The 15,934-nt window shown below is 32.7% G+C and overlaps 1 protein-coding gene across 5 annotated transcripts in view; it reads right to left on the bottom strand.

The window, feature by feature from the left end:
• Positions 1-717: 717 nt before the first annotated feature.
• LOC106101725 (cystinosin homolog) overlaps positions 718-15,934 on the bottom strand; it is a 36,521-nt gene continuing 21,304 nt past the window's right edge. For 2 of the 5 annotated variants that reach the window (XM_013281056.1, XM_013281049.1), the window contains 9 exons: positions 12,816-12,944; positions 12,386-12,482; positions 11,757-11,957; positions 10,629-10,869; positions 9,811-9,930; positions 6,897-7,067; positions 5,868-6,088; positions 4,581-4,676; positions 3,685-4,284 (listed from right to left, as the gene is read on the bottom strand). In XM_013281056.1, coding sequence (XP_013136510.1) covers positions 4,242-4,284; positions 4,581-4,676; positions 5,868-6,088; positions 6,897-7,067; positions 9,811-9,930; positions 10,629-10,869; positions 11,757-11,957; positions 12,386-12,482; positions 12,816-12,921 — 1,296 coding nt within the window. In that variant the 5' untranslated portion in view covers positions 12,922-12,944 and the 3' untranslated portion in view covers positions 3,685-4,241. Of the gene's footprint in view, positions 1,321-2,417; positions 2,476-3,684; positions 4,285-4,580; positions 4,677-5,867; positions 6,089-6,896; positions 7,068-9,810; positions 9,931-10,628; positions 10,870-11,756; positions 11,958-12,385; positions 12,483-12,815; positions 12,945-15,934 lie in introns of those variants that run through there. The other 3 variants (XM_013281063.1, XM_013281069.1, XM_013281078.1) reach the window with 3 other exon arrangements.

Genomic DNA, 15,934 nt, shown 5'->3' with positions numbered 1-15,934 from the left:
GGAGGCATTAATTGCCATGGTCGAGACTCCAGATGAATAAAAACTTGATTTTGACTAATATCCTCTATTATCATGAAATATCGTATTTGTTCTACCCCAACACCGTATAATGTTGTAATATTTTCTACAAATAAAAATCACTTTTATTAACATTACTCAATGGGGATGTTTCCTAATGTTACAAATTCAAATAAAGTTATGTTTAATATTTTAAAGACAGTATTTTAAAACCTATAATAACATTTGGAGACCTCAAATGTTTGTCTCCATTGAAGTATAAATTAAAAACGCTGCAATATTTTTTACCCTCCATTACTCTATCTCAAACACCAATCAGAGCTCGGTGACGTAGCTTCTTCGCAAACAACATGGCAGTGTGACCAGCTTCAGTGAATGTCAGTGTATTTTGTAGTTATAATTTATTAATTAATTATTAATTACGTCTGGTCACTTTGAATAACTTTGACAGACCGCGACGCGAGGTTTGTTAGCAAAGAAGTGACGTCATGTCATGAGGCGTTTTCGCGGTCTTTCGAGAAGTTGTTTTTATTTAAGTGTTTTTGTAATTAAATGTTGCGTATATGATTTTATTATATTTTTTTTTTTGTTTAGATATGGTTTATCTACATAATAAAAGCAATTCCAAAAATTAGGAAACATCCCCATTGTCTACATTATTACTAAATATTTTTTCTATTACATTGGATTATATTAGATTTACAAGCTTTGACCTTACATCTAATAATACATTCATATTTCGATTATTAACTGTTGCTATTAATAATTGGATTATATACTAATTTCTCACTTATTTCTAAGTAAGTTCTGATTTCACAATAACATCAGTAATTTGTCCACAATCACTTTTATTGTCACAATATCACTGTTTTCAGTCTTCGATTTATTGCTCTTTAAAATATTTATTAGGCACTTCAATACCGAATTTCTCTTTTAAATACACTCGAAAATTCAACAAATCCGCTTTATTCGAGATTCAAAAATAATTATTTATTAATTTTAAAGAACGAAAGAACTGCTTTCGCTAGTTGTTTTCATTCAATCGTTCGTTCCATTCTTCGTTCAGTTGCGATGTCGGTGTAGTGCTATCTCTTTCTAGACGCAATCGTATTTTACAGTTCCAATTTTAAATGTTTAACGCTAATTCTTAATTTATCAAAATAAGCTATTTCGTGTAATTATTTGTTTACGAGGAATTAAATTTGTTGACTTATGTTTGGCGATGTTGATCCTGGCTCTTCAACACCACTAAACTCTTCTTGTGAAGAGGTTGAGCCTGCCAGCGAGATGTAAGTCGACAGTCTGAAACAAGTATTATAATATCCTGATTAGTCATCATCATCATCATCATCATCATCATCATCACCAGCTCACTATACGTCCCCACCGAGGCTCGGAGCCTACCCTAATAAGGGGTGACTAGCCATAATCAACCACGCTGGCCCAGTGCGTGTTAGTTGACATTAGTAATAAATACAAACCAATAATTGAAAGGTATAGACGAAAATGTCAGTTTTTACTTCGACCAATAATTACTTACAGTACCATACTAATTAAATAAAAAAAAATATAACGAACAATTTACTTCTACTATTCTCATATAACAAGAACCAAAAATACTCTAAATTCTGAACATTTTAAATAACAATTACGTTACTAAACTATAAAATAAACAGAGAGACTAGATTCGCAGTTCTCTATATTTCTCTTTCTACCAAATCAGAAACCGACGGAGTTCTTTTTCTTCAGTGAGAAGCAAATACGGATTTATAATGTGAGTGAGCGAGACAGACTAACGAAACCCGATGAAGTTGTACAAAGATTAATGTGTAGGTATCGTTCGTAGATGAGACGCAAATATGGCATGTCGTAATGAGTAAGCGAGACAAACTGTACTCGTATCTGCTGGAATAGACGTTGTACTTAACCACTAGTTGTTCCCGTATGACTTCATCCTCATGAAATTATGATTAAAATTATTATCCGCATAAACGTTTTATTGTCTAGTCATCAATTACAAATGTCAAAATGAAATGACATGACAACCTTGCTTCCTTGTTGTTGGCAGCAACTTATAATCTCTTTCCCACATTAGGGTTTTTATCCAAAGTATTTACCCCCGAATTTTAATGGAGTTAAATTATAAAGCCTAAAGCGTGACGCACGTGTAGGGTTTTATACTAAAAATAATTATTCAAAAATATGCTGTAATTGCTGACATCGTAGGCAACAAAGAAGTCTGTGTTTACGCATTATTATAATAGTATAGATTCTGAGATTAGACGAAAGTTATACTACCCAAGTCTACTTCATATCTAGGGTATATATTTTCAAACTACCCACGTATTTACTTGTCTACGAATTACATTACAATTTTGTGGTAATTATTTTAAACCTGCCTTTTTCTCAAGAGGTAAGTCGTCCTCGTCGGCGTCTGTTTGATTTTCAGCAGCCATTCTAGAATGTTTTGCTCTACTAGTAATCAATTCAATTTACTTATTGGAGAATAAACGCACGAAAGTATGTTTAGGCCAATCTAGACAACTGTAGTATTGATGTGTCTAGACCAGTAATTGCCTGATTGGTGCAAGTTGACACCATGAGGAATTTTAAACGATCACAGTACAAAGTTCTAACAAGCAAATTTTAAGTCGATTAGAATAAAAAATTGTGAATCTTTGGTCTATAGCTATATCTTGCAAGTAATATATTTCATTATATTAATATTTATAAACTAACTAGCTTTGGCGCGCGACTCCGTTCGCGTGTAATTAAATAACAAAATTGAGTAACCTATGTCTTCTAGGCTATCCTCTACATCTGTACCATTTCATCGAAATTAGTTCAGCCGTTTAGGCTTCAAACTCTAACAAACATCCATCCATCCATTCATCTATACTTTCGCATTTATAGTATTAGTATGATGGAATAGGGTTATAAAGAAAACACAGCAAAATCAATATAAATTTATTGGTTCTCAGAAAAAAAACATAATCATAAATTATACTAAAAATTATTAATAACTTATACCTAAATCGCCTATTTATTAAATTGGTCTTGTATTAGATGTATTCATTTTTAATGTTTGACAAATATTAATACGTTATTTAATAAATTATTTATTTTTTGAAATATATATTTGATATGTACTTTTTTCTTGGTGAAAAATATATTCGAAGAAATACTGAATGCTAAACTTAATAGTAAAAAAAGTTTTAGGTCCTGGAGACGTTAAGCGACATGTAAAAGGAAGTTAAACTTATTATATTCAAATATCTTGGCTTGCTCAGTGGCTCCCCCTAGTACGCTACACCTAACATCATGTTTTAAAAAAATATCAATAAAATTATGGTAAAAAAATGAAAAAAGAGTAGTATATATATAACAATAGAAAAAAAGGAACTCATTAATGTAATAAGGATTACGCAACCAAAAAAAAAAGAAAAGAGAAAAATACATAAGCTGAAAAAGAATACGCACCAAGAGTCTGTATATGTTAAATAAAAAAATAAAAAAACATAATATTCTAATTGTTATGTGCAATATTCTAAGCAATCAAGATATTTGACTTCAATACCAACATTTTAATAGTTACTGCAATATTTTACTAAGGTTGTCAACATTGTACATTTTCATATAAGGTAGAGGATCAAAAAAACGCAGTGATAAAATTATACACATTTTAATATGTGTTTGTTCATCACAGTTCATCAGTTTTACAATGACTATGTCATTATATAACAATAAATAAAAAAACAATATCTCCGTATAATCCGTATCTCCGTATAACAATCCCGTTAAATAACATCAAATATTTCAATTTTTCCCTTCAATACAACATACTTTTAAATCAAATATACTTCAATAATATTGGGTGGGATCAGTATATAAATAAATGGCGAGTTCGTTTACAAATAATTACCTAAATTAAAATAATAACTAACCTATAGCTGTCAAATGTTATACTGTCAAAAGACCTACAGATAAAAAATAGATCATTCGTGCGAAAAGTCTTTTAAAAATGATTTTCTAAATTTCAAAAATTTAAGAATTCTATTTTTTTGTCTTGGAATGTTCGTTAAACTTTTATAAAAAAAATTATAAGGCAGTAGTGTTACAATATGCGCTTATTTTTTAATTCCCGCCTTTTTAAACGTAAAAATGACATTGACAGATGCAGTCGACCTCAACCCTCAGTATTGTGACAGCTTCATCAGTCTTCATCACGCTTTCACGTCCAGATCGTATTTCTTTTCATTGGCATTCCTAAAAATATTCAAATTGAAAAACTTTAACCTAACCAAAAAAAACTAAAAAAAGTATTCGTTAAACCTTACACCAAAAGTTAAATTAGTAATTTTGTGAAGAGACGTACAAAAAACAAAAGACTAATTTACAAATTACGATACAAAAAAACATTATACAGGTTAAAAAAAAACGAAAAGTTAGTAATAGTGGTATTAAGATATCGAAAAGTAGAGGCATTAGATAAAATAGACTAAAGTTTAGTAAGGCTCGTTAAGTTGAGAACTAATTTTTTTTCTTTGTTACAGCATACATACCAAAAATTGACCATAAAGTATTCCCTTCCTTCACCACTGGACGTCATATTCGAACCCTCGTCACTACTGTCAACAATCATAAATTCCTGGCCCTCTCTGAAAATATCAACCACAAATATGTTTCCTTTACCATTTTTGTTATAAAATATTATAGCCAGCATTCTTGGCGTCCGCCATTTTGAGCGTCCGCCATTTTGAGCGCCCGCCATTTTGAGTATCCGCCATTTTGAAGCCACTCGCGAGTAAAATTGCGTCCCAATGAAAGCAATGAAAGCATCCCGTTTGTGAATAGCGAATTATATCGAAAATTTCTACAATTATTTATCTTTTTTGGTATCATTTTACTCCACATCTTCCTTATTTTTTTCTTAATTTAAGTTCTTCCGGATCCCATCAATCAGTTATTTTTTAGTTGAACAACAATTTCAGTGTTGCAAATGTTTGTTTCTTGCTTTTCTTTGAAATAAACTGATGTCTGCACTTCTGTCCATCTGTTCCAAAATTTGATTGTATTCTATATCTTCATTTATTCCTTTATATTTACTTGTAAAGTGATCTTCACTGTCCAATTACACTGAACAAAGTTGACTGAACGTACATACGTCCTTTCAAGTCATTTCCATTCTGTCATATTTTCCGTATTTTTAGTGTTGTTAGAACATTCTTTTTTGAATTCTTGTGTTTTATCATGTTTTTTTAGTAGAACACTTCCGATAAACTTTCCAAGTATCGAAGACGTGATTAAAATCCGACGAATTATGAACTTAAGTTGTGTAAATGAACTTATTTTTTAAAAGAAATGAAGTGATGTTAGAAAGCCATTGCCATGAGATATTAGTTAAACAATTGCGAAATTGTGAATGTAAGGCATTGTGAAATTCCACCATCGAAATACTCATTTATAATACTATCTCTGTTCTTTTCATAAAGAAAGAAAGGGATAGATATTCAATAGTGGAAATCCACAAAGTGTGAAAGTTGCACATACACAGAAAGCTTTACCGAAGACCAAATATATACTAGTTATCGTGTTAACAATTTTTTTAAACTTAAATTAAAACTATTTACAGGATAAAAGACTAAGCTAGGCTATAGCAATCAAAATAATTAGAACATAAAAATTTAGGAAAAATATGCTTTTGGATTGATTATTAACCGTATTTTAATTTTTAAATATCTACCTCATTACTACATAGTTTAAAAAGTGTATAACAAATCAGAATTAGGGACTAGAATTAAATAAAATATTGCAACACGATAACTAGCGCTTCACAATACAAGACATACCTGTAGAAGACGTAATGCTGCAGCATGAAGAATATATCGAAGATCAGGCTGAAGAGACCGAGACCGAACTTGGTGGCATCACCGAAGAAGGAGATCCAGTCGTTGTAGTTGTATGCGATGAGGGTCATCTGCAGGATGGAGAGGGACCCGCCTACAAAGTCCAGGAAGATGTTGCCAATACTCCAGCCGACGGTAGACTTGCGCTTGTAGTTCATATACGCCTGGAATATTTAGTTTTCCACAATTAACATAACTGTTACAACGTAATTGCGCAATCTCGGGAAACATCAGCGTTTGGTACTCCAGCTAGAAGTATCCAGTATTTAAAGCTGACCGAGGACCCAATCAAGCAAGCATTGCAACGCTAATTTTAAATATTCTCTTTTTTTAATTAGTTCAGTTTTTCGTTATTCTGTACTTAATTACATTTTTTGTCAATTCATATCTGTATTGTATTGTTGGTTAGGATCAAACTTTTTTAAAATTATCTATACATTCAGAACTATTGCCTCCTGCCAAATGGCGCGCTATTCTGTCTTAATGACATTGACAGCTGTCAGATAGGGACGTGACGTATATGCCAATTAGGCAGGTGAGATGATGGTGTTGCCCTCCTCAAGCGCAGTACTGATTTTTTCCTTAACATTAGTTAAAGTAATACAGAAGACGAAAGTCGAAGACCCGCTTTCTGTGGTAGTAAAGGTCTATATATCTTACTAATGTTATAAATGCTAAAGTTCTATATATTTAGATGGATGTTAGAATTTGAAGCCTAAACTGCTGACGGATCTCCATGGCATTTGGAACAGATATAAAGGAGAGTCTGGAAGAACACACAGGCTACTTACTTTTGTTTTTTGACCGACTTCCCAAAAGAAGGAGGTACTCAATTCGTCTGTATGTTTTTTTTTTCAATTCCACACAAACGGCGTCGCGGGCGAAAGCTAGAATCTTAAATATTCTTGTTGTCTTCTAAAATATTGGACAAAAGATTCGAGCAATAAATCTGAGTAATTATGAAAAAGTTACCTGGGGCACATATTTAATAAGCGTAATGCAGAGCTTGACATAGCTGCAGATGTAGAGGAAGTCCAGCCAAGCCAGCTCGCCGCCAGCGCCCAGTCCAGCCGTCACCAGCACCACTACCAGGAACGCGCCCAGGATGCAGCGGCCCGTCATTGACACGCGCTGAGACTCGCGCTACGGGTCAACGTTAAATGGACGTCAAATATATCTTACTATCTGTTGCTCGCGACTTCGTCCGCGTGAAATTAATAAATAATGTAAAACACAGCCTATGCAACTGTTAACGTAGCTGTTTAATGGTGGAAGAATATTTTAAATCGGCCCAGTAGAATTTGTGTTATTTCAACATATACAAAATTACAAAAATACAAATCTTTCCTCTTCATACTATTAGTAAAGATAAACACATGTAATTCTGCATCTGAAATAGAATTGTACAATGACTGGGGGCGCAACAGTGCCCCTATAGAAAAGAGCTTAGCCAAATCAATCTTTTTTCGATCCTACTTATGTTTCTTTTGACATCCTCCTAGTGTGAATACAACTAGATTTTATTTAAAACAATTACGTTATAAACTCGAAAGTAAAAAGTTCTGTCATCATTTCTTATAAAAGATCGATTTTCTTCCTACTTTATAAGAATCCCAATTAAATAAAAGTACGGAAGAAGCGAAACGAAATAAACAAGTGAACAAATCACTCCACCAACACAATAAAGAGCCACGTCTCGGTATAATAAAAACATTTCAAACCATTGTTATTTAACTAACATTGAAGACGAGCGACAAAAACTTTGTAATTCACAAACGGCATTACAAAAACTCATCCATTGAACAAAAACGATCTTTAGTATTTTTGTTAAGTATTAAGGACAACTTTGCGTAGATTTCTATAAGGATAAAATACGAGACCGGACAGCCTTGGACGAGTGTAGAATGCAATTACAATAAAGTAGTAAACGTATTATTTAGTTAAAATAAATTACTTCATCTAGGCAATATGCAACTTTATCGATTCTTATATCAATGTCACTTTACATTGAGACGTATCTGAAGAATTTACTATCTTATTTCCTACTTAAAGGCTAATCTAGTCAACTTAAAGTCGTCCAAATCTAATTAAAACTGTGGTATATATGAGGGTATCTTAGTATAATGTACCATCAGTTCACTCATAATAAATAAGTCATGTCCGTGTCTTTTTCCGTACCGCTCCCACACCCTTGGTGTTCAGGACGTCGTAACGCACACAGCTCGCACGTCCAGAGATCAAAACGTTGTTAGGACGTCTACTTCGCGAAACTTTTTTGCGGGTTCACTATTTAAAAAAAATCCTCGTCGCCAATGTAATGTATGGGTGTAATGAAACGGCGGTTGGTACTGGACTAATTTATTATGAGTGAACTGACGGTACATTATACTAAGATACCTTCATATATACCAAATAAAACTTTCAAAAAGGAGGCACTTCTCAATTATGCTTGTTTTTACAGCTTCTTTTCTGCAAAATAAATTTGCTTTTCACTAGCTTTTGCCCGCGACTTCGTCCGCGTGGTATTAAAAGAAGTAAATAGCCTTTGTGTTCTTCCAGACTTTCGTCTAAATGGCAAATTTAATCGAGATTCGTTCAGCAGTTTAGGCTACAAATTCTAACAAACATCCATCACAAATGCGAAAGATTAGATGGATGGATGTTTGTTAGAGTTTGTAGCCTAAACGGCTAAACCGCTTTCGATGAAATTTGATAATGTAGAGGATAGTCTGGAAGAACACATAGGCTAATCACTTTTGTTTTTTTATTCTACGCACGAAGCCGCGGGCAAACGCTAGTTTATATATATTTCTGGTGTTTATTTAATCAGACCATACTTGCGTGTTCTTATATCTAGTTATGCTTTTTTTATCTTCTCTTATTTATGTCAAGAATGGTTTAGATAAACGATGTAAATATATGATGTACATATTATATTTGTTCTATTGTCAGATAAAAAGATAACTATCATGCTTCGTGCTAAGGAAACACTACAATGGTTACATTTTAATATTCTTATTGTTATGAAAATCTTATGTTCAACACAAACATTATTTTTATTATCTTCAAACGTCAATATTTTTTTATCATATATTCCTTTTATTGCAGTTAGTATTTTCAAAGACTAACTTTGGCTATATTCTCTTTACAATGTCGTTTAATGAATTTCAAACTCAAATTCTAAGCAAGCTACCCATCTATACTATAATTTTATAAAGAGAAAAGATTTGTATTTTTTTACGTATTTAAATAACTCAAAAACTACTGACCTGATTTTGAAAATTCATTCGCCATTAAATCTCATTTTCAGTGAGAAACATAGGCTAAGTTTGTTACTTGTTTATTAATTTAAGTCACTAGATTTTTTTTATTTTTTTTAATTGATTACTTTACCTTTGAAATCATAAATAAATTAAAAATACAATAACTTCCACAAGTTCCAAATCGTGTCATATTTCGAAGATCATTTGGGTGTTTAATAACACCCAAATGTTAGAATACCCAAATAGTTGAATAGTAATCTATTCGAATTTGACTTTGTTTACAAGATCTAAAAAGATACGAGAGTATTTTACGGGCTAAAGGTCACACAAAGAGATTCTAAAATATATAAAGAAATAGTTACCACTTCACATGAAGCGATTTTCACGTAACTAACGCTATTGATAGATCCTTGAAACCAATGCTATAATTAATTGTAAGTGTAAGGGTCTGTCCCACCAATGGTTGATAGTGGCTCAGATAGCTTAAAAATGACGTCACTGTCAGATAAGGGAACAAATCCGATGTCTACATCACATATTTTACACGTTGGGCTGTTAGATAATTTACAATTTGGTGGGACAGGCCCTAAATGTTTTATATAACTAGAAGTGATACTACTTACTTCGTACATGAAGCACTGTGTGATGGTAACGAGGGTGGCGAATGCCGCGTGCAGTGAGAAGAACACATCATTCAGCTGTACAGGGTTCACGCTGCGCGGGTGACGGGTTAAGTACTCACTCTGCAAACACAATATAAAAATTATTAACAATGTCACTGCTAGTTACTGAAATCGTATTGGCATTTCATTATCAACCTGCCTACTCTATCAATCATCAAATCTGAAATCAATCCCTTAAGCAAAACCTCTTTCACACAATCCATTCATACTTTCTTCTTTCTTCCTCTACATTTGTAGCCTCCACATGCAATCTTAATACTTATATGTTGGCATTTAAAGTGTTAATGTAACATTTACGCAAATTAATCTTAACTGCGCGAACATCAATAATTTGAAATCATCAAAATAAACATAAATTATTTATAAAACAATAACAATGAAAAATCATCAAAACGGGCAAAGAGATAAAGAAATTCTAATAATTCGATACATAATATAATCAGACAAGATAAGATATAGTCTAAGAGTCAGACGCTTTCAAGGTTTTATCTCATTAAAATGAAGGTAGATAAAATTGGATTATTTTCAACCGTCACCCCGTTCTGTCCCCACGTGAGAATCAAAAGTTTCATCCGTCCCACCTTTTAGTCTCAATATCACCAACATGGTGACAGTACCATTATGAAATAAAATAAGTTCCAACCTTCCCCTGGTCGCGAAAGGTGGGAGTTAGGAAACGTTTTATTCTCATCTGTTCCCACGTGGGGACCGAGCGGGGTGACGGTTGGGAATAATCCGAAAAGTTGTACGTCACAAACCTGTATCTCCGACGAGAAGTACAATCCGCAGTTGAACAAGGAATACAACGTAAAGCCCATTATATTGAGTGCGAGGAAATCAAAGTTCAAACCGACGACACTTTTTCGTTTGTAATTGATGTAGATTTGAGGATAGAAGGAGACAGACCACGCGGCGAAGTAAATCCAACCCATGATGTAGGAGATTACCGAGATAACTTGGGAATGCATGACTGTGATGCGCAGAAACACCTTGCTAAGACTGGAAATAATAATAAAAATATTGACTAACACCAAAACAGTAGAAAACACATAATGTAGCATAGGCAATAGTGGTATATCTCACACCATTCCAACAAGGTTTTTTTTTTATAATATAAGGTCGCAAACGAGTAAGCGGCCACCAATTTCAAACCATTTATTAATTAGACTTAATAAAACTAGCTACGTACCTAAAAATTAATTATAATGTATAAACCACTATAAATATTAAAATGAAATCTTAAATCTGTTACTTTCTCACTCCATAAATATTCAAAAGAAATTTTTGTTACTTCATAAGAAACTTGATTGTAAAATGTAAAATATCACACTATAACTATAAATTTAGATAGAGAAAGGTTCATTAAGACTGTTTCATTGACGTTTTGCAATATACTACGATAAATATAAATCACCGAATATATATAAATTGATAATCAATTGATATCTGATAACATAATTAATTACGTAGCTCTTAAAAGATATAAAAAAGTGAATCGAATTTTTGCATCAGTATTTTTACAGTTAAATCCAAACTTTATGGAAGCTCGGAATTTTACACGAAACATTACACTGAGTTTTAATTATAAGAGAAACGTATATGCGAGAGGAGCACTCTCGTTACTGAAAGTTACTGAATCACTCTGAGTTTTTTTTTTTTTATAATAGCAATTTGCAAAGAGCAAGCGACCACCTGAATATAGGCATACTCATAGACATACGCAATTACAGATGTGTTGTCTACCCTTAATGGACGGAGTAATAAACGCACTTAAATTTTTATTTTTGTTTTCACATAACATTACTTTTCTCTATCAACGGCGGTACATGCATCTAATTTGTTGTAGCTTACGAGCTGCTATAAACTTTGAATCTCAGTATACTTACTCGATAACTCCATCTGGTGTAGCATTGAAAGTGACTTCAGAGTGTCCGGGGCTCTTGCCGTACGCCCAGATGTCGTGTGTGATCTGTACCGTATCATTTGGTAATATCACAGCAGGTATATCTATTGTCGGTGATGGGAATTGAACGATGTCCGAATGCTGAACTTGTGCCGTTATCTTTATGCCCACTTTGAATTCTCCACTGAAATTTGTAATTAGTGCCACTATCAAGCAAATATAACAATCAAAGGTGTCAACACTGGTTAGTTTTATTTCTTATTTAAGCATTCACAATTTATCTGTGCCATTCCCATTTTTGCTCTGTGACAGTTTTTATTATTATCTATGGTATAATCTATGAAGAGGCTTTCGCTTGCCTCTTTGGAACCAACCTTGCGACATCGCGGAAGCAATTTTGGCAATAAGTTATAATTGTACCATATTTTTGCATTAAAATTAAAAGTTTAATACAAAAAAAAAACTTTTCATTCCTTGTTCTGCAACAGTAAGGGCTGTAAAACTTTTATGTATAACCTCAAATAAAAATGGCACAACATCCAGTCTAAATCTTTAGTAAACCAGATCATGTGAAATAGTGTAAATTAACTATTCTTAAAAACACAAACTTACATTTGTATCATATGGAAGAGTCGATTTTCATCGACCAGTATATTCAGATCTGTTGAATCTAGATATATTCTGTCTGTCCCATATGCGCTCGGTAGACCTAAAGCAATACATAATATATGAAGAAACAAATCACAAATTTAATGTTCATTACAGATTTACGTCTCTTATCAGGACAAGCAGTTAAATCTATTTGACATGTTAATTACGCCAAAGCCGTTAATGCTCGCCACTAATGAAAACGCATCGAATAATAATTGCCAGTTAAAAAGAAAATAAGCATGTTAAAAAATGCTAGCGTATTGTACTTCGCGATATTGTAATTTTTATACTTTGAATAGGAAAATTTTATGTGCCTTTATACGTTAACAAAACAATTTTTTTTATATAATATTAATGCAATTTATGTTTTAGATATCCCAAAAACGCTTACCTAAAACCAACATGATCGTGGTCAATCGTAACAAACAGTATTTTAGACTATGACTAGACGTTCCCGCTGCGCCGCTTGCTACTTTTGATGTACTGTGGTGTGCCATTTTGGATTTTAATTGCTGCTACTCTGTGGACAAAGGAAAACGGGATTCTTAAATCTAGATTTTCAATATAAGATAAGTAAATTAGTGGCTGTTTGGATTTATTTAAATAAATATCAACAAAGATACCGTGAATTTTCCATTTTTAAATAACAAAACGAAAAATTACGAGGCATGTAATCTTCATAGTTTTTACGACAGAAATCAAACTCCGATAACAGTAACGAACGCGTATTTATTGCCGCAAAATAAATTGGGGAAATCGAAGAAAATCTTATTAAACATGAATACATACATATTCCTGTAATATCACATCTGTATTAAAGAATCATCAATCAAGAAACATCAATAACAATCTTACTAATCTTACTAATATAAATACGAAAGTTTAGATGGATGGATGGATATTTGTTAGCGTTTGGAGCCTAAACGGCTGAACGGATCTTCATAAAATTTGGCTCATATTTACAGCGTAGTCTGGAAGAACAAATAGGCTAATTTTTATCCTGGGAATAGTTACGGTTCCCTTGGGATTTATTAATTTAGTTTTATAATGTTTACTCGATTATTCTGCAACGGTTCAAAATATCTTATTGAAATTTGGCACAGATATAAAACAAATTCTGGAGTACACATGGGATAAGCTTCATGCCCGAGAAATGTCCAGTTCCCGAGGGATACGAAGCGTTTTGTAATTTATATAGTTAGTATGTTTTCTAATACCACGCGAAGTTGCGGGCAACAGCTCGTAATTTACTAAATGTGGAATCACATTTCCTGGTTGCATATGCCTTGAAAGTAACATCAACAGGAATAATTTTAATACCCATGTATTCTTGCCAAGATTCAAACTAAAATTACTGATTATTTATTAAGGTCCTACAAAATATGAAACTAAATTATTAACATATGTAAATATTGAGACACGTATTACTATTATCTATACTATTGTAATAAAGCGTAAACACACACTTTGTTGCCTAAGATATCAGCAATTTCAGCATATTTTTAAATAATCCTTTTTTCAATAAAAAAAACCCTACACTTACGTCACGCTTTAGGCTTTATATTTTCACGACATTAAACTTAGGGTGTAAATATTGTGGATAAAATCCCTAATGTGGAAAAGAGACCATAAATTGCTGCCAACATCAAGAAAGCAAGATTGCAAAGGTTTATCATGTCATGTCATTTGCTATTGATAATTTGACAAATGTAAACAATGAAATAAAATTTTCATAATTTGATCCGGATGAAGTCGCACGGGAACCGCTAGTAACCGATAAAGCTTAGATGGTTGTATCGATGGTTCACCACCTAACTCCAGATAGAACGGAACAGAATGAAAGGTACAGATATATATTCTGAAGTAGCGCTTAGATTTCCTTCCACACTCATAGTCATTAAGGTGGATTTAATTTAAAAAATCTTCGCAGAGTAAACGTTAGGTGTCTATTAAAGGTCTATAAGATTGGCAGTTACGTTTTATTTCACGCAGACAAAGTCAGGAGCGACAGCTAGTCTACTATAAACGAATATAGTCAAAATTTACATTAGTTACTTCAGTTTGACGAAGCTAATATATGATAAACGAGGTTGTACAACTTCATAGCTAATTGTATTTGAATACGACCCATAACAAAACACGTGGCATTAAAATGAACATTTCATTGACTACTTTTGCTCGTATATTATGAAAAACAAATGCTTGTATATCATTTTAAAACATCCTTAACTATAACACAATCACATAAAGTAAAATACATGTACGTGTTAAGTACGACTTTTAAAACATCGTCTAAAGAAACGACGCAATGTACTCGTATAGTACATTTATTGACATTGACAGAACTAAGAGCCAAAAAGCGGAAAGTTTCTCTACAAATATTAAATCCAATATGATTATTAATGATTGGATTACATAATACTGCCCTAACTGGTTATGTACTTTTAGTAACGCGGAATTAAAACATTAAAAACTGATCGACACAAAACCCAAGATAAACCTAAACCATCCAAGTTTAACTTCTTCATTTTAAATGACCTGAAAAACATCTATACTAATAAAATAAAGAGGAAATATTAGTTTTTTTTGATTTATTTATGTATTGAAAATGAAAAAAAAAACTACTGGGCCGATTCTAAACATTCTTTCACCGATAAAAAGGTAATTTATCTGTAAGTAACATAGGCTATCTTATTAAAATTATAAATGTCTACAAAGATGGATGGATGGATGTTTGTCAGAGTTTGTAGCCTAAACGGCTAAACGGATCACGATGAAATTTGATACAGATGTAAAGGTCTGGAAGAAAACATAACCTACTCACTTTTGTTCTTTCTACTTCCATGCGAACGAAATCGCGGGCGAAAGCTAGTATTTTTATAATTTTAAGTCGCGAGCAACAGTTAGTATTTTATACAATTATGTATATAAAACTATAACAACTAGTATCGCTTGTGTGAAAAGGTTTTAATCGGTTAACCGGTACATCCACGGCCACAAATGGCAATGAGATCGGTGAACTTGCCGCGTGAATGTAAAACGAACTAACATACATACATCGTATAGAATAACCTCTTTAATAAATACAGAACCGTTTGTACTCTTGCTTATGATGAGAGTTTATTTAGAGATAGTAAAAATAATTCTGTTAACTTATTAATATTACTTAGGGCCTGTTTCATATTCAAATTGTCTGATATCAGTCCAACGTGTAAAATTTGTGATGGAAATATCGGATTTTGTTCCCTTATCTGACAGTGACGTCATTTTTAAACTATCTGAGCCTCTATCAGCCAGTGGTGGGAAATGTCCTTAAAATTATATTTATAATATTTAATTAAATCTTTACTAAAAGTTAACGGTGTTGTTGTAGTAAACTTGAAGTTCTACTACGAATTAGTCACAAAGTTAAAAAAAAGTTGTAATTAACACTTAAAACAGTTCTTAAAATCCTGCGGCCGCGGGGGCTGCGGGATGGATATGGTTCGCCCTGTTCTCTCGCAGCTCTCG

This window comes from Papilio polytes, unplaced genomic scaffold, assembly GCF_000836215.1.
Source record: "Papilio polytes unplaced genomic scaffold, Ppol_1.0 DF824303.1, whole genome shotgun sequence".
Taxonomy (NCBI): domain Eukaryota; kingdom Metazoa; phylum Arthropoda; class Insecta; order Lepidoptera; family Papilionidae; genus Papilio; species Papilio polytes.
Note: the sequence above shows the minus strand (reverse complement) of the source record. Positions and strands in the feature narration are given on the sequence as shown.